At 40.7% G+C, this 22,406-nt stretch overlaps 1 protein-coding gene across 2 annotated transcripts in view; it reads left to right on the top strand.

Annotated features, from left to right (window-relative positions):
• The window catches only part of STXBP5L (syntaxin binding protein 5 like), a 186,027-nt gene extending 164,732 nt beyond the window's left edge, over nucleotides 1-21,295 (top strand). For both annotated transcript variants that reach the window (XM_030447058.1, XM_008498633.1), the window contains 7 exons: nucleotides 243-413; nucleotides 13,248-13,487; nucleotides 14,428-14,788; nucleotides 15,656-15,821; nucleotides 19,099-19,210; nucleotides 19,580-19,800; nucleotides 20,865-21,295. In XM_030447058.1, the coding sequence (XP_030302918.1) occupies nucleotides 243-413; nucleotides 13,248-13,487; nucleotides 14,428-14,788; nucleotides 15,656-15,821; nucleotides 19,099-19,210; nucleotides 19,580-19,800; nucleotides 20,865-20,906 (1,313 nt within the window). In that variant the 3' untranslated portion in view covers nucleotides 20,907-21,295. The remainder of the gene's footprint in view (nucleotides 1-242; nucleotides 414-13,247; nucleotides 13,488-14,427; nucleotides 14,789-15,655; nucleotides 15,822-19,098; nucleotides 19,211-19,579; nucleotides 19,801-20,864) is intronic.
• Nucleotides 21,296-22,406: the final 1,111 nt, after the last annotated feature.

The following is a 22,406-nucleotide window of genomic DNA, read 5'->3' as shown; positions in this document are numbered from 1 at the left end:
GAACAAAATGCTGTAGGATCTGCAGCTATAAGAATACGTTCAGTGTTCCTTGTGTTTTTCAGAGCATGACGTAAAGATATGGTGAGTTATTCTTACATATACATGCCAGGTTAATAAAATAAGTCATTATTCTCAGAAGTTTTGGGTTTTGCCTGTCGTTACACATCAGCTAGTACATCTCTCCTCCATTCTCAATTTTGGGAGCTGGCCCTCACCTATCACTTTCTGCCTTCACATTCCAGATCACGTTAATGGTCACTGCACCAGCCCGACCTCCCAGAGCTGCGGTTCAGGGAAGCGACTTTCCAGCGCAGACGTCTCCAAAGTGAACCGCCGGGGGCCTGGGAGACCCCCCTTCAGAAAAGCACAGTCTGCAGCCTGCATGGAGATTTCCCTCCCAGTCACCACAGAAGGTAGGTGGCAGTGAATATTTAGCTAGGTATTTGGGAGTTTCTCACCAGGTGTGAAAGCAACCAAGTGCAGTATGGTCCTTGTCCTAATCACTGCTGTCTCCAGCTGACTGATTAGAATGAGAACCACCCCTGTGTGTCAGTGTTGTTCCTAACAAACCTGCTCCTGAGCTCTGTGCTGCCTGGGGATGCCATGTGCTGAGCATTGCTGACCTCTTACAGCCATCCCCTTGCCCGTACGGATCGAGGGCTTTGCTCCAGAAAAGCAGGGGTTCCTATCACCTGATGTACAGTTCTGCTGACAGTATTTCTATCATTAGTACTTCTAGAAGTACTAGAGCTTTACACTCTCCTTGTCTCTACTTATCAAATCTGATAATCAGTAAAATACTCGTAGAATGCAAGTTCAGGCTTTGCACATGCATATTTATGTATTTATTAGGATTGAAGACTTTCTAAAATTCCGTAATCCCTTGCCACCGCTTTTAGTAACATAATGCATAATCCAGTATTTTTTTTCTATTTATAATAACTTTCTTGCTCTTGAAAAAAGTCTTCAAATACTTTTCTGCCTTAGCAGGGAGTTTCAGTGAAACTGAGAGATCCAAATTGGACTACACATGGCAATGTATTTTGCTTAAAATGTAGAATAAGCTGATTTTAATTCCAGCAGTGCCAGCTATTTCACTGCAGATTGTTAAGCAGAAGCATTCAGCTGGTGTGTTTTTTCTTCAGTCTTGATAATGTTCCCACTCCACTGTTGGTGGTCTTGGCCTTTGTTTCCCAGGCTTCCAGATCCCCCACATTCATGCAATAGGATAGTGCATTATCTGTGCAGAAAAGCTCCAGTCTATCAAAAATGGAAAAAGGATAGCATCAAAATAAATTATGTAGGACTGTAGTGTTGGTTGTATTCTATTTTAAGAATACATTAAAATTTAATAATATTTAAACTACAGAAATTAGAGGATTTAATTTTTTTGTAATGAAATAATTAATTTTAACTCTCTTTCAAATCCAAGTTTTTAATTGTAATCAAGTTGCAAAATTATTTCTTAAGTGCCAAAGGGATAGCAATCTCCTGTGGCTACTGTCTGGGCTGTAGCATGGCCTGAACCCCCTGTGATGCTATCAGTGACAGGTAGTGAGCAACACCATGACTCTAGCAAGGAAGGAGCATTTGTATCCTACCTTGGCCACCTGCAAAGGCATCAGGATCACAGAAGTGGTTTATGGCTGGAACCAGTACTCCATAGTTTGTTGATGGAGACAGAGCAAGGGGAATTACATAATGCAGAGTGCCTAATTTTGTGGTTTTAAATGCCATTTAATACAAATACCTTTAGCACTGGCTACAAACTATTAGGATCTTTGGGGTTTTTTTCTTTGCTTTAGGATAATTAAAAATAGCAAATTCTTCTTTTGCTTTTGTTCTGACTACTGTGAGGATCACACAACAGAAAAATAGTGTCTGCATGTGTGAGATCCTATTAAAAAAAACCATCCCCATTTGGCATAAAGGTTTCTAAGATAGTATTCTTAACCAGAATGGAATTGATATCCTCACGTCCGTGGCAGTGTCCTCTAGCAGCTTGATATCCTCAAGTCTGTGGCTGTGTCCTCTAGCAGCTCCTCCTGATTGATTTAAGATCAACATTTATCTACATCAACATTTATCTACATTTCCTCAGTGGGACACAGAGCATGGTCAGAGGCTTTCTGCCAAGCTGCTGTGCTCACCAAAGGTGTTTCCATCTCCCACCTCTTTCATTAGAGCTCTGGTAGAGTTCACCTCCCATTGCCAGAGGCTGTCACACCAGAAGAGACAGTGGTGGAAGAGGGATCCTTTGAATTGTCCCTTTTTGTTTTAGTACAGAAACATTTAGCTTAAACAGCATTCTATATTAGGTTACATTATGCAGCTCCCTTTGCACTAAAGCAAACAAGAAGTGCTGAGAATAAGCTTTCTCTTTAAAATGTGGAATTGGCTTTGATCAAAAGCTTCTGGTTAGGCTGTTCTAAAATAAAACAAAAATATCCTCTAAGTGGTAAGAATTTATTGGCTCCTTAGGAGTGTATGCTTAAATAAACAACAGGTGTATTCACAAGAATTTCTTTTTTTAAAAATATCCTTATGTGGTGATTCAAGAGGTGGTAGTATGTCAGGTTAGTACTTGGTAGGATTTTGTACCTGAGTAGAATTTAGATTAGAGATTGCATTTTTTTATACATCAAAATCAAAACCAAAACAAAACCAACAAAGCTTTTGTGTGTGGATAGATGGTTCTTACCTTTTCTTAAGCCTGTCTCTAAAGCACTGATAACACTTGGAGATTTTTTATTAATACTTCCATTTCCTGCTCCTTACAACCTCTTCTAATTGATGTGATTTAAAAAATAACGCATTTTGGTGACTAATCAGATGTACTCTATTAGAATAATAAAACAGGCTTCTCTTCTCATATTGGATTTCAAAAGCTACCCATTTAAATCTGATCTTCTGGTATGATAGGAATTCGATTTCCAGCATTTTCATCAAGTGTATTTTCAAGCAACTTTTTTACAGTAATTCTTCTCACTTCATTCCTTTTAGATTGATTGTCAAGATTTTGCTGAGTTTTACCTGTCTTTATATGTGCATAAGGATTCCTGATTTCTGAAAGATGTCTTTGCAGTGATGAATCATAGGAAGAAAATGGAGGGGAGGGGTGGGGAGAAGTGTCTTGTTTTCTGCCAGTCAAATACTGCAAACTGTTAAATAAAATGCTGATATTTCTTCCACACTCATAGGAGAGTAATTCAAAACCTAGATAACAGTAGCAGAGGACTCATGTCTATGCAGGCATGGTTACTGTTGCTGCTTAAACTGGGTGTCTTTCTCACTATTCTCACCTAACATGACAAAAGTTGAAAAGCTCTAAAGCTTTTTAAACTTGTGTTGATTTTATTCCAAGCTAAAGATTACTGCTATTTCAGTTTCAAAGCCTGGTAGGTTTTTTTCCCCAGAAACATTACTGTCTAGATGAAATAGTTTGTTATGGTTTTTTTTTTTTGCCAGTAGCTACCCAGACATTTAATACAGCACTTGTCAAATATAATTTCTATTAATTTCTATTTAAAATGTTACATGTTGTCCTTGTAGTATCTTCTGGTTTAATAAACACAATATTCTCACAGCTATACTATCCAATTCTGTAGTTCCTCGGTATTCTAAATCAAATTTTAGAAAGAAATGAGAATATTACAAGTTCTTAATAGCATATTATTAATTCCAAATAATCTTGTTTTCACATGCTTTTGATTAAGCTGTTTTTTCCTTGCAATAATATAAGAATTTATTTGCATTGTAAACAAAACCACAAATACAGGAAATTCCATTACTGAACTTCTAAACTCAGAACTTCTTCCAGAAGTTTTTTAGGCTTTAGGAGTTAATGATTATATTTATTTGGTAAGGCTTTCTTTGCACAAGGTATAAAGAAGTTGGGGGAGTTTTTTTGTTTGGTTTTTATTTATCCAGTTAACATTGTGCTTCTAAATATCAACAGCTGTTTAATAGAATACCATGCAAATTACTCTTATTGACAAAAATCTTTAGAAAGATTCTGTCCTAATGATGTCATCCTGTAGAAAGGGAATGCATTTTGTCTCCAAACTTAGTGGATTTCCTTGCAGGCTGTAGGTGTTTGCACCAGTCGTATTTTGGTCTCTTCCAGCTCTGGGCTCCAACTTGCACCCTGTGCTTTCAGCAGGTATCCCTGCAGAAACCTTGAAATCAGCATTATAGAACCATAGAACGATGAGGTTGGGAAGGGACCTTAAAAATCATGTAGATCCAACCCTCATGTGATGGGCAGGGACACCTCCCACCAGACCAGGTTGCTCACAGCCCCATCCATACTGTCATTGAACACTTCCAGGGATGGAGTAGCCACAGTTTCCCTGGGCAACCTATGCCAGCATCTCACCACCCTCACAGGGAAGAGTTATATTAACCTTTTATTTATCTTTCTTGGGTAAAATGTGTACCCCAACCTGGCTTGCCTTCTGTTCTATTGCACAGAAACAAAATAGTCCATCTCAATCTAAGAGATAATACTGCATAGGTGTTAAGCCCATTACAGCCCCCTTTCCATGTAGCACAGCACAGATTCCAGCCTGGTCAAGGATTTCAGGGTAGATGAATAGGCCCCAAAACATATGGTCTTTTTCTGCATATGAAAACAAAATTTTTATTTCAATCTGATTTTTTATTATAGGTTTTGAATAAAGAAAACACTGAATTGAAGAAAACAGTGGTGTTAATAAAGTTGTTTTGGGAAGGAACTCAGTGTAGTTATACTTGTATAGCTGGAGGATATACAGAGTTGTGCACATCATCCTTGACCTGATGTGACTAAATCTTGGTGCTACAAACTTTCCTCTGAACGAGGAAGCCTAACAAGGATTTGCTGTATGTTTAAATTTTCTAGAAATGCTGAGAGCAGAGACTTTACATTTGCTTTAGCTTTGCTTTATAATGATTCAGTTTCAGCATTTACCTCAGCTTTATGATTAACTCTTGATTATACATAGTTAAAATTTGATGTAGAGCTCTTGTAAAAAAAAATGTCACTGTGAGCTGACAAAACAAACCACTCAAGAATAGTTAGTCATTATCTTTAATAACCTTATCAAAAAATCTATCGAGCGAATTCTATGGTAAATACAATGCAATTTCCATTTTAATAGGTCCAGTATATATTTTATACTTAAAGTTGGGTTTTTTTGCATCTGCATATGGAATGACTAAAACTGTTTGAAGGATAAGTTGTTTTGTCTCTTGCATTATTTTGTCCAATTTGTTTTGGACATGGGTAGTCTTTCAATATACTATAAACTTTAATTATTTTTTTTTATTATTCAAAAGTATTTGTGAGGATTGCTATAAGAAACATTTTAGACAGCCTTGCAGAGGCTTCTGTACTTTTTTTCATGCTGGATTTTGTTTTAGGTTTTGGGGTTCTCGGGTGCTAAGTTTTTGAGGCTTTTGGTTTGGTTCTTAGTTCCAGCAAATTTTACAATAGTTTTCTGTGTGTGTTTGTCATCCTGTTACTTTGGTCTATTGTTTCAGCAACAAGGTTTACAAAATCTTGGTATCATTAGCCCATATGCGTACAAAGCCATAAAGTCTGTCATTTGCTCTTGTTCATCCAGCATGCTGGTGATCAGGGTCTTGGAAACTTGATGCTGAGTGGTTATCTTATAAAAAGCCCGTGGAGAGAGGAACCAGGCTCAGCTGATGCTGTGCTGTGTATCACAGTATTTCCTATGTGACTTCTGTACAATTTATATCAGGTTTTCTCTTGCCAGGTATGTCTGTAGCACTGCTGTATGTGTAGCACAGTTTTGGACAGCGAGGTTTCCTTCCCATGTGGCAAGGTGTGTGCCGGGGGTAGAGGGGAAAGAGGGAGATTTCTGTTTTATTGTTGTTTTTTCTTGGGTCTTTTGGGTCTGGATCCCACATTTGGATGTGAACTAAGTGGTGGTGGCCTAGAAGACTATCAGTTCAGTTTTCAAAGGCAGTGGTTCCTAGGCTTCCAAGGAAAGAGGGAAACAACCTGCAGAACGAATCAAGTGCATGGCTGGGCATTGCAGGGAGGAAGGGAATAATCTGCTGTCCCTGTCTGCTGAGAAAAGGTCAGGATGTAATGGACATAAATTGCTAAGGTAGAGGCATGGCTTCACGGAGACAGTAGGAAATTCATTTTGATCACAAGGATAGTTAACCACAAAAATGTATTCTCTGAGGAGGTTATTGCCTCTCTATCTGGTTTTAAGAACAGCTCATATCTTTGCAGCATTCCCTTTGCCATGCCACTCCATATGTCAGAGTGGATGATTTCTTGTAAACTTCCTTGCCCAAGCAGCCAATCTGACACCTGATCCACTGAGCACATTACAGCAGTCATGGGACCACACTTCTGGAGGATCCCGAGTGCCACGGTTTTTCATAGCTGGGCTTTCATAGCAGATGGAAGATCCCTTGACTTGAGATTTCTTTTACTTATTTCTTATTGAGGGTTTATGGTGTTGTCTTTGCTTGTAAATAATTTCAGCTTTGTTAGCATTTGAAATTATTTTATATCATTGTAACTAGTAACAGAAAGAATAGTGTAATAGGAAATAATATGATGGTATAAAAGGAAATAATTTAGAGACACTGTGGTAAGCTACAGTCTCCACTAGCTGCTCGGTTTGTCATCACATTTCTTATCTATGCATACAAAATAGATAAAAATGTTGCATTGAAGACCTGTTCTGTATCTAGAAAGCCCGCTCCATACTCCAGAAAGCTTTACTCAAATGAAGAAGTTATTAGGAGTTATTTTGCACTGCAAAGTGGTCAGCTAAATCTGCATGGCTGTACTAAAGCATTTGGCACCAAAAAACCAAATGTTCCAAGCAAGGATATTCCAGCATCTTCTGCAAGGTTTTCATATCTGTTTCAAAGCACTCAATTTCACCAGTGAACCATAAGATCTACAGATAATGTGGATTTGCTCACAACAGAGCTTGCAGTGCCCTGTATCCCTGGAAAGGAAGAGGGAGAGGTTCTATAAAGACTGAGATGCCTTCTGGAAAAGCATGCCTGATGGCCAGGAGAGGCCTAGGAAGAGAGAAGAGCATGTGAGCTTCTGGTATCTAAATTCCAGCTTGTTGGGCTAGGCAGAGTTCATGTTTGTTTTTTCCTTGGAGTACTTTTTCTCTCAGGTTCTAGTAGAATGTTAGGATCCACTTGTTTTCTTACCATCTGCAGATTTTCCTTGTTTTTTAAAACAACAAGCTAAAAGAAAACTTTGTTATCTGTACATTCATTCAATCTCTATTCAGTTTTGATTTAAATGGTGATTTGATTCCAAGTTAATTTAATTTCACACTCTACTCTAGGCATATTGAATTTGGAGGATGTGTTTTGCCCTGCATGCTCAAGTTTAGCCTTTTTCTGCTTGCTAGCAATTGCTTCAGATCAACATAAAGTGTTTTTCTACATCTGAAATAATTTTTGAAACATTTTTGGAAGTGGAGCACACCATTGGGTTTCCTGGTACTTCTGTGGCAGAATGGAACAGGTGGGTGGGCTGTTGTGTATCAAGAACTGGGGAGAAGTATAGAAATATGAGATCATTCAAGTTACATGATATTAGCTGGTCCAAAAGTTTGGGGGTTTTTTAAAGCAAAGATTTTTTAATTACAGTTATACAAGAAGAGGATCTGTTGGGAGAGAACAGGCTTTAAAGTGCTTTCACTTGCTTCTTTATAATGCTAACTATTTTTACTTCATTATTGAATGAAACCAATTTTTTTCTTCTATAAAGCCTTTTGTCTGCACCTTATTCTTGGGTACTTCCATGTGTGGAAGTTATGTTCTTTACCAAAACATCAGTGTTATGAAAGACAGTTCAGCCGATGGATATTTTAGGTTGGGATTTAAGTTCTAGAGAATTGTGATGTCTTTGATTAAAGAACATATGTCCAAACTTAAAACCTATATCCAAATTGAACTCTTAGTGATTTAAATGTGAAGACACTTTGCATGTGTAAGTGAAGGGACATGATTCATACAACTGAATATGGAAGTCTGAAAGATTACGTACTGTAAAGATCTGCCATATTTTTATCTTTCTGTAAAAATGCTGATTTCTACCTTGTTTTAAATAGGAAGATTAGTTCTGCCCTAACAGTTCCCTTATGTTTTAAAAATATGCTGAACTAAAAACCTAGGCCTGAACTTTACCGTATTCTGGAAATATCAAAATAAAGATCCAAGTCTGGTGACTTAATCTATCTTCTCTTTAAAGCCTTTATTTGCCATCATTTACATCAGTCTTGTATCAGTACAGTTGCACAAAGATATTTAGGTTACACTGCCACTGTCACAATTTCAATACATTTCAGAACTTCTTTTCCAGGGGGAGGGTCAAGCACCTCCCAGCTGTGAGCTCGATGCCAGCACAGACATTGCCACCCTGGTATGAATGGTCTGCAAGCAGTATATTCACAGTCTTTTCAACATAGTTTTGAAACTTCTACTAGTAGATCCAGCAGGAAAGAATTAACATAAAAATTCCAGATTGTTATCACAGTTTTTGTGCTTCAGATAACTTTTGCTGCATTCTAGTGAGTTGCTTTGTGTGGAATATAGCTTTAGGGTGCTGCTATTAAAAGGTGTTTGAAGATGTTTCTAGCTAAGTAATGGTGCATTGTTCTTCTTAAATGTGTGAAAACCCTGCAGGGTTATTTCCTGCCCTGTCTCCTCTGTGTTGCTGAAGCATTGCAGTCACTGATACGGTTCTGTCTCTGTGATGTTGCTGTGTGCAAATTCATGCTTGGAAGTATAATTCCTTTACTCTATGTTTTCACTGGCATCCAGAGCTTTGCATGCTTTCCTGACTATACAGTTTTAACAGCGACAGATTTCTTTTAAAAATTTTAAGATTATGATCCTTAAAACTGGCAGATGTTTTAGTAGTTTCATTAGCTTCTGGTAAGTCTGATATTTGGGACTAAAACTTCTAGAAATCTCCAAGTGGGGAGAATATTAAGCGTCTGGCTTTTTTCAGAAATATTGTGATTTCCAGAATATGTTTCTTTCCATATCAAAGGTCAGGTTTTGTATATGCTTTATAAGCTGATCAATTACTTGGTATGTTAAAAACCAGGAGAGGACCCATAAATAGCATCCAAGAAATTGACAGTCAGTTGCAACACTCTCCAGTAATGAATGCGAACATTTGCAGTGAAAATGTTGATCTTTGTTACTAGTAGTTTTCTTTAATTCCTCATACCACGTGTTACTTCTATTTTCATGATTCCTAACTTCAAGAAGAAAATGTATTAATGCTTCTATGTTAGTAATAGATCCATTATTTTAAAATAATGACAATGAAAATGTCTTGTTTCCCTTACAAAGACTTTGCTACAGATGAGAATAGAGAAGTCATAACATTCCCCTCATCTTTTCATTAGTATTCTCCCTCTTTTTTTTTTTTTTTTTTTTTTTTATTTTCTTGGGAAAGAAAGGAAATTCAAGTTTTATTTCCACTAAGCAAAAGGTCTCTGCAATCTGTTCTGCAGGGTTGGCAGTTGAAACATATGTAGTCATTTACTCAAATTATCTTTTAAATTCTAAGAATCCCCCAAACCCTAAACTAAATCTTCTCCTAGACACCAGGGCACTGCAGCAGGACAGCTCTGCCATGCAGTGAAGGAGCCAAGGGCAATAACCACTCAGGGCTGCTTTTGTATCAATGTCACAGTGATGGCTCAGTTGTTCTTGTCCTCCCACTGATTTTGTGGCAGTGGGTTACATTTCCAGATGGGCAATGCTTCAGCAATTAGGTGGACTCAGTTCATTCTCACACGACAAGCATCACTGTGCTGCTCACACGTGGATGAACAAAGGTGAGACTCGAAAGCACTGGCTTCATTTTTTGTCCTAGCATGTCAGATGAAGTGTCCTGTGTGTTTTGTCAAGTGAGGTGGGTAGCAAGTCACAGGTTTCGCTGTTGCTTTTAAATCAGAAGACTTGTATTTTTGTGCTGCTGATAGCAAGGATTTAAGTCAGCCCAGTGTTGTGAAGGAAGGTGGTTCCTGTGCTTCCATCTGCAACTCACTAACCCAAAGGTTAGGGTTCATTCAGGGCTGAATGAAAACATTTTGAAGAAAGCAGGATTACTGTTAGGAGGGTAGTGGAGTTTATATTGTGTGGTCTTAATGCATGGAGGGCAGATTTTTGAGATGCCCTGGATGCATAATTTTGCTTTGGCTCAGAGGTGATCAAAGCTTAATATCTTGAACTGCAGTATCTCCCAAATGATAGTCACCTGTCTCAGGGGACAACAGACCCCCCTGATGGTACTCTCAGCTTCTCTGCTGATAGTTGCAGAACAATCTGGAGACCTAGTGGGAAGAAAAAAAAAAAAAAAAAAAAAAAAAAAAAAAAAAAAAAAAAAAAGAGCTAGGTCTGCAAGAGGAAAAGGAGGAAAAAAAGGACATAGTTGTCTGAGACAGCTGGGTGGGAGCAGAGGGATCCTGGTTGTTGGATATGTACCTCTCAGAGAAAAAGGGATGCTGGACTCCCTCAAAGCAGGAGGAAATTTAAAGGCAGGAGCACATTTATGAGACAGTATCATATAGCAGGATGTTCTGCAGAAGAGAAGAGGGAGAAAACTGAACAGCAAAAAAGTATCTGCCTTTCACATATGAACACCGTATGCCTTACTGAAGCAGGGTGTCCAAATAAACTTTGTTTGACCTGTGTTACCGGGAGGACCTGGAGGTGGCCCTGGTTCAGACTTGAGCAGAAAGTTGATATAGCTGACATCTCTGCCATACCCATCATGCAGTGCAAGCAAAGGAAAATATAAGAGAAAACCCAGAATATGGTGGTTGGGTTAAGGATTGCTACAGATTGACAGTGTTCATACAGGACAACTTTTGGAAGGTGGAACCTTGTTTTAAAACATAGCAATCATGCTAGCAAAGGGTATGGCAAGGTTTTTTTTAATTTCCCAAAGAAAGTACTTGTATGTTTCTCTAGGATACAGTGGAATGGCTTCTAAATAAGGAATATGAGGTATAATCTGAGAAAGGAGTCCCAGGGAGTAGGCCTAAATAAAATTCTATCCTGAAATCTAGGAAGAGGAGAGATTTCTTCCTTGCTTTTATAGCTAGCCAGTGAAGTCACATAGTGATTGCAGCCTTTCATAGGTTTTGGTTTGCTGTTCCTGTATGTTTAATGACATCAAATTTTGACATGTGTTGTGCTGGTCTTCAGCATATCAGTTTGAGTGGTGAATTTAATAGAAAATGGCACAGTATGTTCCCAAAAGTGTTGCAAAGACTGTTAGTGTCAGTTCTGTGAAGATGTATTAGTTAACTGTACTGCACAGGAGTGAGGAACATTTCTTGCTAAGTTAGGGAGGGAGAAAGCTTGATGACACATGCAAATGCCACATCCTATATTTTAAGTTTGGTGTGTGTCGCCTACACTAACTGCATTTGTCCTTTCAACATCTTTCTTAGTTTGAACACCACGGTATTTGAATTTTATGTGACTGTGACATTAATAAACCTGTTAAAGGGAACATGAATTACATAATTACATTTTATTAAAATTAGGTAGCCTTTGGGGAAAAAAATACATAGAAAGAGATGTAGAGCACTGATAATCTCTGCCTGGAAATTACTGTCTTACCCTTCTGTACCTGGCAGCTGTCCCTGTGCTTAGGAAGGAGCTGAGCCAACCAGTACACTGCAAAAGTAAAAAGTGCTTGGGGTTATGGGAGACACTAATTCTCAAGGTATTAGAAACTGTATTTGCACATGAATAAACAACCCTGCTTCTATGCAGCTATATTTATCAGCACTGAGCTAAAACTGGAGAGCAACAACAGTGCCTACATGAAGGTGAAACGGGGTGAAGGCAGGGCTTGGAAGTTCAACACAGTTTTCTCTTCCATGAGAGTGGGATTGAAGTGCCAGGGGCAGCTGTCCTGTGAAGGTGCTGTTTGACAATTTAAGGATGCCCTCCAAGAACAGGAGCTAGCCCAAGTGAGAAAGAGTAGCAAGAGAATCTGCCCCCATCCCTGTGTGCCAGCTTTCAAGGTAGCATATGTTGTAATGCCTGGTGTGGTTCCAGTAGTGCTTTGCCATGCTTCTTTACAGTCTTTCCCAGGTAGCTGCTGTGAAAAGGACAATTTCAGCATTTTACACTGAGTTGTCTTGATAAGGGCATACAACATTGCCTGAGAAAGAGATTCACCAGCGAAACTCAGGAAATAGAATATAATGTGAACACAGGATGAGGCTTAGCCCAGTTTTAATATGGAGTACCAGAGAATGTCCTTTCCTAACTTCATTCCTCAACCATAGCAGAAAGTATTTCTCTTTCTAGACTTTTCTTCTGACTTTGAAGAGACAGCAGACAAGCTCATACCAGACGCAGATCTGTTTCATAATGATCAATTCAGAAGCCTTTTATCTCAGGTCCAACAGCTTCTACTATTCCTTCATCTCCAGAACCTCCTGCTCCTCTAGTTGTCATTGTTGAAGAGCAGGTGAGGTTCCCAATGGTCTAGCCCCATTTTTTTCTCCAAGTTGGTAAACAGCAGCACTGGCCCAGAAACAGTTTTGCAAAGACTGTGCTAGCAGCCAGCCCCTACTCTCTTTTCCCCTCTGCCTCCTTCATCCTTCTGTAGCATTTTAGCCTCAGTGTGCTTTATAGCTTCCCATGTGTTGCCACTGACAGTTTCTGCTAGTGTTTAGTACTGGGTGTCTTTTCCCCAGAGAGTAGTTTTATTAATAACATGATTATAAATGACAATAAATGATGGCTGTGAAGGCAGAGCTGGAACGTCTCAGCAATGGACAGAAGAACAGAACAAAGGACACATACTCTGAAGCTGGTAATGGTGTCTCCCTTCATGTTCTACAGTGATGAGATACATGGATTAAGTTTAAATGCATCAGTAACATATGGGTCTAAAATTACTTCATGCTATTTAGAACAAGTCCTTTGAGCTAAGGCAGTTGTAAATTCTAATTAGTCTATGCTAATCTTCATAATAAGCAGCTATTTCTAATGCAGATCTAACTGATGAGGTCTGACAGCGTTTTCCACACTTATTTATACACTGGCAGCAAGCTGGTGTCGTGCTTGTATCAGCATGTTTGCTCAGGTGACAAAAAGACTCCGTATTTTCTGTGCTCTGCAGGGCCTTAGCATTTGTTGTGGGCTTGTGCCTACTCTAGGACTGCCAGCTTATGAGTGTTTCCTTGTATTTGTTTATGCAGAAAATAGGGAAAATTCCTTCAGCCGTTCCCGGAGCTCCAGTGTGTCCAGCATCGACCGGGACTCAAAGGAGGCAATTACTGCTTTGTACTTCATGGAGTCCTTTGCCCGCAAGAATGACTCTGCTGTCTCCCCTTGTCTCTGGGTTGGAACAGGCCTGGGAATGGTCTTAATCCTCTCCCTGAATCTGCCTGCTAGTGATGATCTACGTCAGTCAGAGCCAGTCATGGTGTCGCCAAGTGGTAAGAGTTCTCCTCTTTTCCTGTTTGGTATCTGGCTTGGTACAAGAGGGGAAATAATTGCATGACTTTGTATGGCCTTTTGGGCAGAAATTTCTCAACACATCCACCTCACATCTCTGAGAGCACACAGGTAAATAAAGATGCTTCTGGGAGACCCACAGCTTCATGAACTGGTGACACCGTGGTTGTGTTAGTTCCGAAGATTCTCTCTCGCGTCATCCTAAGAGTTGGGTGTTCTTGTGAGAACAGGGAAATTAGCAGAGTTCCTTCATAGTGTGAAATTAAGTCCTGTGTACAGTTCTGATGCAGTCCTGTCCAGGATGCTGTAAATGGTTTTGGCTGTCTTACTACAGGGAAGGTGCAGAGAAACAGAAGGGAGTTCAGGAAAGGAAACAAAAATGTTGGCAGGTTGGTGTACCAGGAGAGTTCCTTGGCTGAGGGAGTGACAGATGGTGTAGCAGAGAGAACAGAGGGCTGAGAGAGGTCGGGTCTGAGGAGATGCAATATGCACTTTGTATTTTTAAAGTAAAATAATGACAAAAATCAGAGAATGCAGAACAGAGTTTTCCACCCTCAGTTCCTTTAGAAAAACAATGCTGGAAGGTCACCAGAATAAGAAAAGCAATTTAACTGCTGGGGAATAAATATCTGACTAGCATCATGTAGGGATAAACAACAGCCTCTCTTTGTGGTATTCAATAGCATATATTATGTGGATTATTTGATCTGGGCTGCCTGAGACCTTTTTGGTACAGGCAGCCTGTTTGTTCAACATCCTTGTGTGGTCAGGAAGAACTGAGTAAGGTTGTCACCTCAGCTAAATTAATGTGTTTGCTCCATTTACAGGAGCTGAACGTCAGCTGCACTGCACACGTTCACAGTACTGACAGCCAATTTAATTTTGGTGGCTGTGCCAGTGAGAAGAAATTGTATTTTGCAGGCACAGTTCTGACACTGAAAGGAGGAGTGCTGACCTTCGCGTGCTTGGACTGCATGGGGACGTTGACACATCCACCCTACGAAGTATGGAGGGACCCACACAGTGCTGATGATGGTGAAAAAACAAGGAAAAGGAAACTTGTGATGCATTCCCCTTCCTCCTCCCAGGATATGGGTGATCATCAATTTGCAGTCATTTGTTCAGAAAAACAAGCCAAAGTCTTCTCATTGCCTTCCCAAACATGTCTTTATGTCCACAACATCACCGAAACGTCCTTTTTATTGCGAGCAGATGTGGTCACCCTCTGTAACAGCGTCTGTCTGGCGTGCTTTTGTGCCAATGGGCACATCATGACACTGAGGTACTTATCTAACTAACCTTGTGGCAGAACTAAGCAAAGAGGTGGCACAGTGCCATCGTGTTCCACTTATGTTTGCTCCAGAGTGCATGTTGCTCTGCATTAACTCCCTGGTGGGTGCATCCAGAGCCCTGCCATGCCCACTGCCCTACCTGTTCCTTGGCCTGTAAGGAAGCTGTGCAGCAAAGCAAACTCCTTTATTTCACAGTAATCCCCTACCCATGACAGTTGATGGATGATGACTTTTAACTGTCTTAAAAGAAACCTGGGGTAATTTTGCTCACTTACGGCAGGTCAGGTACAGAGAAGGATAGAAATACTCGCTGCTGTGAGATTTTTCCACTCACAGCACCTGCTTTCCCTTCCTTGCCATCTCCACCACTGAGCTGACTGTGCAGTAGTCTTGTAGTCGTGGCCTCAGCTTGCTGCATCCCTCTTCCCTGGCCAGGCCATTTCAGTTTTCAAATGTGCCATCCAAAATGGCAAATGAGGAGAAGCTGGAGGAAGACAGCAAAGGTGATGCTGGAACCTTTGTCTGCAGGGTGCAAGCAGGGCCCTGCCTTGCCACTTTCTGCAGATGCCCCTGGGGTGACTGAGGGCAGACCTTACCCTGCACACTGCCCAGCCACATGCATGCCCCAAATCCAGACAGTAGCAGAAGCCTAAGGATCATTGAGGCAAGGCAGCTGAAACTTCTCCGTGCAAGGAAAATGACAGGAAGGCAGAGTGTTTGTGACAGAATTTTTCAGCTTAGAGCTGAAATCCAGTTATGAAAAGCGTAAACTTGAATATCAGTTTAAAATGCAGGCACAGAGTAGGTGTAGCATGTGTGGCAACTGGTGACTAACCCCGATATCTGCTTCTCTTCAGCTTGCCCAGCCTTCGCCCACTGCTGGACATCAACTATTTGCCTGTCACAGACATGAGGATAGCAAGGACCTTTTGTTTCACTAACGAGGGGCAAGCTTTGTATCTCAGCTCTCCCACAGAGATCCAGCGCCTGACATACAGCCAGGAGATGTGTGACAATCTTCAGGTAAGGCTCTTATTTTGGATGCCTTTGCCTTTCTGTGGAAGGACAAGCGGCCTGCCTCATCAGGGGTAAGTTGCCATGTCTTCACTGCTAGATTTCTCAACATGCCATAGCAGTCTATAGTTTCTGCGCAAAAGACAAAGTTTTCAATGGCTAAATTAAGCAACACTGGCATTACAAGAGATGGTAAGTTCTTGCCTAATAGGAAACATAGTATGTTTTTTCACACACCAACATTTTAGTCATTTTTATTATTTGATGTGAAGGCTGTGCTGCAGGAGCAAGACAGGCACGTTCCTCTCCACTTGCCCTGGCTCAGTGATGCCAAAGCAGCAGAGGTCAGTAGCTCTGGCATTGTTTGGACTTCTTCATGGCAGTCACCTTGCTCCTGTGCCCCAGGGGCTGGCCTGAGCCTACAGCTTGCCTGCACATCACTGCAGTCTGTGCCCAAATGAGGCTCTTCATAGCCTGCTTCTCTAGCAGTCCTGCCATACAAAAAAAACCCCAACTGTTAAAAATGTCTTAAGGGAAAGAAGGGGAAGCATCAAATGGAAGGCAGCTACAACAGTTGGTACCAGTATGTGTCCAAGGACACAGCAACTGGCTCAGTGAAAATACGAAGTCTGTCCCCTTGTTTATTTTTATTTTTATTTTTTTATTTTTATTTTTAAAAAGTCTTAATACCTGTAGCTTTCAGTTGATAGGTGGGAAAGCAACCAAGCATGGCAGGTATCAAAAAATATGCTTTGTTCCATTCATTTTTTAAATTATTTACTATTGGTTTTACTCCAGTAATTGGTACTTCACTTCTTCCACATGAGAAAGGCATCTACCATTGCATATTACAGTACAGTAGCTATAGAAATGGTAGAATTAAAATAATCTACTTTGACCACAAGGACTTCACAGTGTTAGATCTGGGCTGGGTTTTTTGGGTTTTTTTTTTACAATGAAAATGCAAATTAAAATGTCACGAAGAGGAGGAATTGTGAGAGGTTACAGGGAGAAATATGAGTAATAAAGGGAAAAAGAAAGGAGGAATAAGTTCTAGGTTATCTAATTAGCAGTGAACCAGGATAGAAATATAAAAGAAACGGTCCTGCCTCATGCTCTGGGAAATAACATGAGCTGAGCCGCTAAACTTGCATCACAGAACTGTTTTTCTCCAATGTGGAAAAGCACAGCGAGGAGTGAGCATTGCACACAAGCTTTTGTCTATGGGAAAATAGATTATTTTGTAGGAAAGCGTTTTCAAAATTATCAGCAGGTTTGATCAGTATAGCTTAGAAGATGGACTTTTAGTGAGAGGCTGTTAGAAGCTAAATTATTTTTTTTTATTAACCGTAATAGCATCCTACAGCAACCAACAAAAGGTAAACACAGCCCTTGCTTCTCTGTGTTGCCAGATTGTGACTGGCTTGGATGTAAATAGAACAGTAGGTTTGCAGTCATTAGCTGTGTACAAAAAGCAGATGACCCAGAATCACCTGCTACCAAGGAAAACAAGGCAGGCTGCAGGAGCACCTCCACTTAGGCTGAAAGGGCTGCAGTAATTTTTCTCCCCTGAGCAGGTGACTGTGCAGAGGAGCAGCAAGTGTGAGTCACAGCACTGTCCTAGCACTCAGCTTCCCAGGAGCCCAGAGCTTTGAGCAGCACGGCAGCTGCATCAGCCTGGTGAGGCTTGGATGAGCAAACACAGAGCTGAGCAACAGAGCAGCAAACTCCTCTCCTTGCACAGCCTCCCTGGTTTCAAACACTGGGACTGCACACTTTGTTGGTTTTATTGTGGAGAGCCCGCTTTTCCTGCTACTGTTTCAAATAAATCTGAGCCTGAAGTTTGTTTGCCTGGGCTGCTCCAAGCTCTGGCACTGTGTCACGGTTTAACACTGGCCCGGCGATTAAACCGAATAACAGACACTCTCTATTAATCTCTCTCTCCTTGATAGAGAAAGGAGAGAGAATAAGGGAGAGAGACTTATGGGTTGGAAACTAAACTACACAACTTTAATGAAACAGTAATGATAAACAGGTAAAATTACTAAATATATACAAATATACAGGAAAATGGAAACCACATTCCTCCCTCCTTTCCCCCAATAACTCTCACGTCACCACCGAGGCTGCAGGGCAGCCCTGAGAAAGTCCAGGCTGGACTCCTGGAGTCGGCAGTAGTCGGGAACCGGAGGCAGGAACACACAGATATGGGCTGGCACGGATCAGGACCACAGGCAGATGAACAGACAGGATCCTTCCAGGATGCCGAGAAGGAAGGGAAGCAGGAAATCAGGAAAAGATCTGGCTCGGCCCTCGTGATGCCTCAAATTTATACTGAGTGTGACGTATATGGGATGGAATACTCTGTTTGGTCAATTCTGGCATCTATCTTGTCTGTTCCTCCCCAAAGGAGGGCTCAGGTGGGGCCTCTGTGTCCTCCTGGACGGTAAAATGTTTTCCTCAGAGCTGAGCAGTGTTCTTGGCTCTGCATACCAGTCTCTGGCTGGAACTATAAACATCAAGTGTTATCAGTCCTAGAAGCACACACACTGCATGAGAAACTTGCTGTTAATTTCAGCAAACGCAACTACTTACAAGGGACTTAGCTAAAAGCAAAAAGTACAGAAACAGAGAATCACCTTTATCCTGGTCCAAACCAGGACACACTGTGACAGCTCCTTCAGACATGCTTATTTAGCATTGCTGATGGCACTGCCACAATGCCCAGTAACAGTGGAGGAAGGAGGGTGTATAGAAGGTGACAGGATTAAAAAAAACAAAAACAAACCACCAAACAAACACAAACAAAACCCAAGTAAACAACAAACCACCAAACTCTCTCAATGGCTACCAAGCACTGTACTCAGGTAGACTGCACAGAAAAAACAGAGTGGGCCTGCTCTCCTTGCCTAGGGAATCACTAAAGCAAAACATGTAATTCACACCAGTTTTATTGAATCACGATGTTGCCTCTGCTGTTTCTAAGCAAAATGTGATCTTATCGCTGGTATTTTTACTTTGTATGGCTTATAAACTTTCTTTCTCTGTTGTACTGAAGGGCCAGTGACAAGCCAAGTCATTTTGAAAGCATGAGTCAATCTAGTTAGCCCAAAGATTTGATTGTCATGAAACTCAAACGTTAGGTACTGAATACTGTTCACACAACAGACTCTTTTAAAAGTAGATTATTAGATCCAATGCATGCTGCTCATTAATTCAAACAAAACACCTAGAACATCTTTCACCTCACTTCTTTTTTACATGGACTTTTTTCTGACTTTGCCAGGATATGCTTGGGGATTTGTTTACTCCTGTGGAAACACCAGAGGCCCAAAACAGAGGCTTTCTGAAGGGACTTTTTGGAGGAAGCGGGCAAGCTTTTGACAGAGAGGAGCTTTGTAAGTAATTTATTGAGATGAGGTTGGTTTGGTTTTCTGCCGAAACTGATTTGTGGGATCCCATGCCCTTGTCATCTAGGAATAGTGGTACACAAGACTTAGATTGTTGATATAAAAATAAATACGACCTTATGAAGAATGGGAGAGTCCTCAGTTGCTTTCCCATGATTCCTTCACCTTGGCAGCTTCTTTTGAGCACTTGATTGTAGGGAGCCACAAATGCTCTATAGCTTTGCTGGTTACACAGAGTCTTCCACATGTCATCTGCACACCAAATGGCATCACTGCTGTGATGCTGCAGCTTGTGGACAAGCACTGAGAGAGCCACAGCCAGGAATTCGTTTCTCTCTTTCCATTTCTCCTTTGCAGTTGGTGAGGCCACAGCAGGAAAAGCCTCTCGGAGCCTTGCACAGCACATCCCTGGATCAGGTGGAATTGAGGGGGTGAGAGGAGCCGCAGGAGGAGTCATTGGGGACCTGACTCGTGCACGCATCGCCCTCGATGAGAGAGGACAGAAACTGGGAGAGCTGGATGAAAGGACTGCCAGCATGATGGCCAGTGCAGAGGCATTTTCCAAACATGCACACGAGGTAGGGGCCCTGCCACCACAGCACCAGAACTAGGAACCACCATCCCTGCAATGAAGCCTTTGCTTTCCTTTGGGAAAGCCAAGTACAGTTTTCCCCAGGCACCCAGTCACGTTGGATTAGGTGCTCACACATTACCTCACAACCCATTTTTTTCCTGCTCCAAAACAATGAGATGCCAAAAATAAGCTTCCACTTGCACACTCCTTGCTTTCCTGTTTTCATAAATGAGCATCCATTGTGAATTTCTGAATGTAAGACACAGCACTTCTCATCTCTCACCTTTCTTACTAATTTATCATTATTATTTACTTTTTTTAAGCCACTTAGTGCAGAACATCTGTGTAGGTAGGTATATGTGTGTATAGGCACTTTTACAGGCCTTATGGGGGAGAAGACAACACTTCTGGTACAACCCTGCAAGTACAATTTTATGGAATAGGGCTTGCCTGGAATAGACAGCTCCTGTGCTTAGAGCTGGAAATGGAAAGCTCTTCTATCCCACGCTGTTAAGGCTGGAAGTGAAATAAAGGGATTTCTGTTGAAGGTAGAACAACATTAAAGAATACTTCCCAAAATGCATGCATCCCATCCATGGACAAGACCTTTACATTTTTATTGGCTTTTGTAAGTGCGAGGCAAAAATGAGCAGAAATAATGTGCCACGAAATGCAGAAAGTTTATATTTTCACAACATACTACTATACTCAGTAGATAAGCTGCTTTCTATAAGAGTAAAAAGCAGCTTTCTGGTTATTTCTATAACTGTATTATTTTGCAATAGAAAAGCAGTTAAGGGTACTCAGAAAATTTTTGTGATGAATAGCAATAGCTGTTGTGTTTTGGTTTATTTTAAATGTAGCAATTATGATTGAATAAAAAATTAAATAAAGAGTCTCAGTGGACTCCAGGCCTGATGACACTGTTAGTAAAGTGTAAAGTACTGCATTGCTGTTTTGTTTTTTTTTACATCTGAGGTTTGTGACAATTAATGGGCCTGGGTGGTCATGTGTGATACCTCATATGCAGAGCAGTGTTTTATATCTGCTTGTTTCCCTTTTCTGCAGGTGATGCTGAAATACAAGGACAAAAAGTGGTACCAGTTTTAGACTTTCAAAGAAGCTGCTTGTGGCTTTAGTAAGAACACTTCAGGGAAGTCTTAATAACATTCATTCCCAAATCTACCAGTCACTGGCCAGAAACAGTTTTTTCTTCCAGAAGATGTTTTCCTGTCACTATTATCGGATTCATCACAGTGGGAGTCAAGGAGAGATTTCACAGACCGTGAGACAGAAGCTAGAATCATGTGGGTCTTAATCCAACAGCCGGCTCATGGAAATAGCCAATTTTTTTCCAAAAGGAACTCAACCATCACTGTGGCATGTCGTTTTTTAGAAGCTGTAGGTATGAACTGTGGGGAGTGCGCCTGGTTAAAAATATTCTGTACAAACTCGAATGTTAATGCACTTATAAAACTTTGCATGACTAATTGACATCTCAAAAAAAAAAAAAAAAGTTAAAAAGAAAGCATGTTGTGACCGAAGAAAAATGGGATTTATTTCTATTCTGAGGGAAAAAAAAACACTTAAATGGCAAAAACCTTTATTTTTTAAAAGTGACATTACAAAAAGCCAGTACATTTCAAGCATGTTTGCTACTCAACATAAAAATGAGTTGAGCTGCATTTTATCTGCTATTTATTTCCCTTGAAAAACCTTGATTGAAATCAGTGTTCTTTAACTCCTACCAGAAGAATAAATAACTTCAAAATCCTCTGCCCAAAATTTACAGATTTTTCAAGTAGCTAGACAGGCACTATCTGATATGTCATTAAAACATGAGCATAGATGGTTATTTGCAATTCAGAGCACATGACATGCCATCCTTATCTGTACTTTCAAAAAGCACTCCAGATTCATCTCAGTTGTCCTTGAAGGGGGCCATGGCATTTTTCATCTCCATGGTGTCTCCTTCACTTGGTTGCCTTATTTCTCAGCACCAGGAATAGAAAAGCAGCTTAGGAAGTTGCTTCTTCAAGTTAGGAAAGGCAAGATGGAAAACCTCAGGGCTACAAGTTGGAGAGTCCTGTCAAGGTTCTGCTCACAGAAGCTGCTTAGCAGTTTGAAGAGCAGTGATTTTTTTTTTTTTTTTCCAAAGTGGTTGGTTTAAAGTATGCTAAGGAAACTGCAAAGTAACCCCTCCTGAAGCTGGGGGAGACAGATCATGGCAGCAAGACTAAACGAGGGGCCAGGCTGAGATCGTGAAAAATAATTGTCAACATACTGTGCTGAATTGGCGCATACATTAAGTGACACCATGGGTGAGTGGCAATTGATTCTCTGCTCATGCTGTGAAAAGTAATTTGCTTCTGCTTCAGAGTGGCTTGTTTGCTTTCTACAGTCAAATCTGCAGAAAACTCTCCAACCTGCAGCTACGGAAGAGAACGGTAAGTAGGACTTATTACCTGCCCATGTGAATAAATTCCTTGTCCATGAGTGTGCTGCAGCCATGGTAGCCTACAAGAGCCTTACTGCCACACAGGTCAACTGTAAAGTCAGAATTTTTTCCAAGACTGGCTTGGAAACAAGGCACTGAAGGCTCATTCTCAT

Source organism: Calypte anna, chromosome 1, assembly GCF_003957555.1.
Source record: "Calypte anna isolate BGI_N300 chromosome 1, bCalAnn1_v1.p, whole genome shotgun sequence".
NCBI lineage: Eukaryota > Metazoa > Chordata > Aves > Apodiformes > Trochilidae > Calypte > Calypte anna.
The sequence above is the reverse complement of the archived record's forward strand: the minus strand, read 5'-3'. Positions and strand labels throughout refer to the sequence as shown.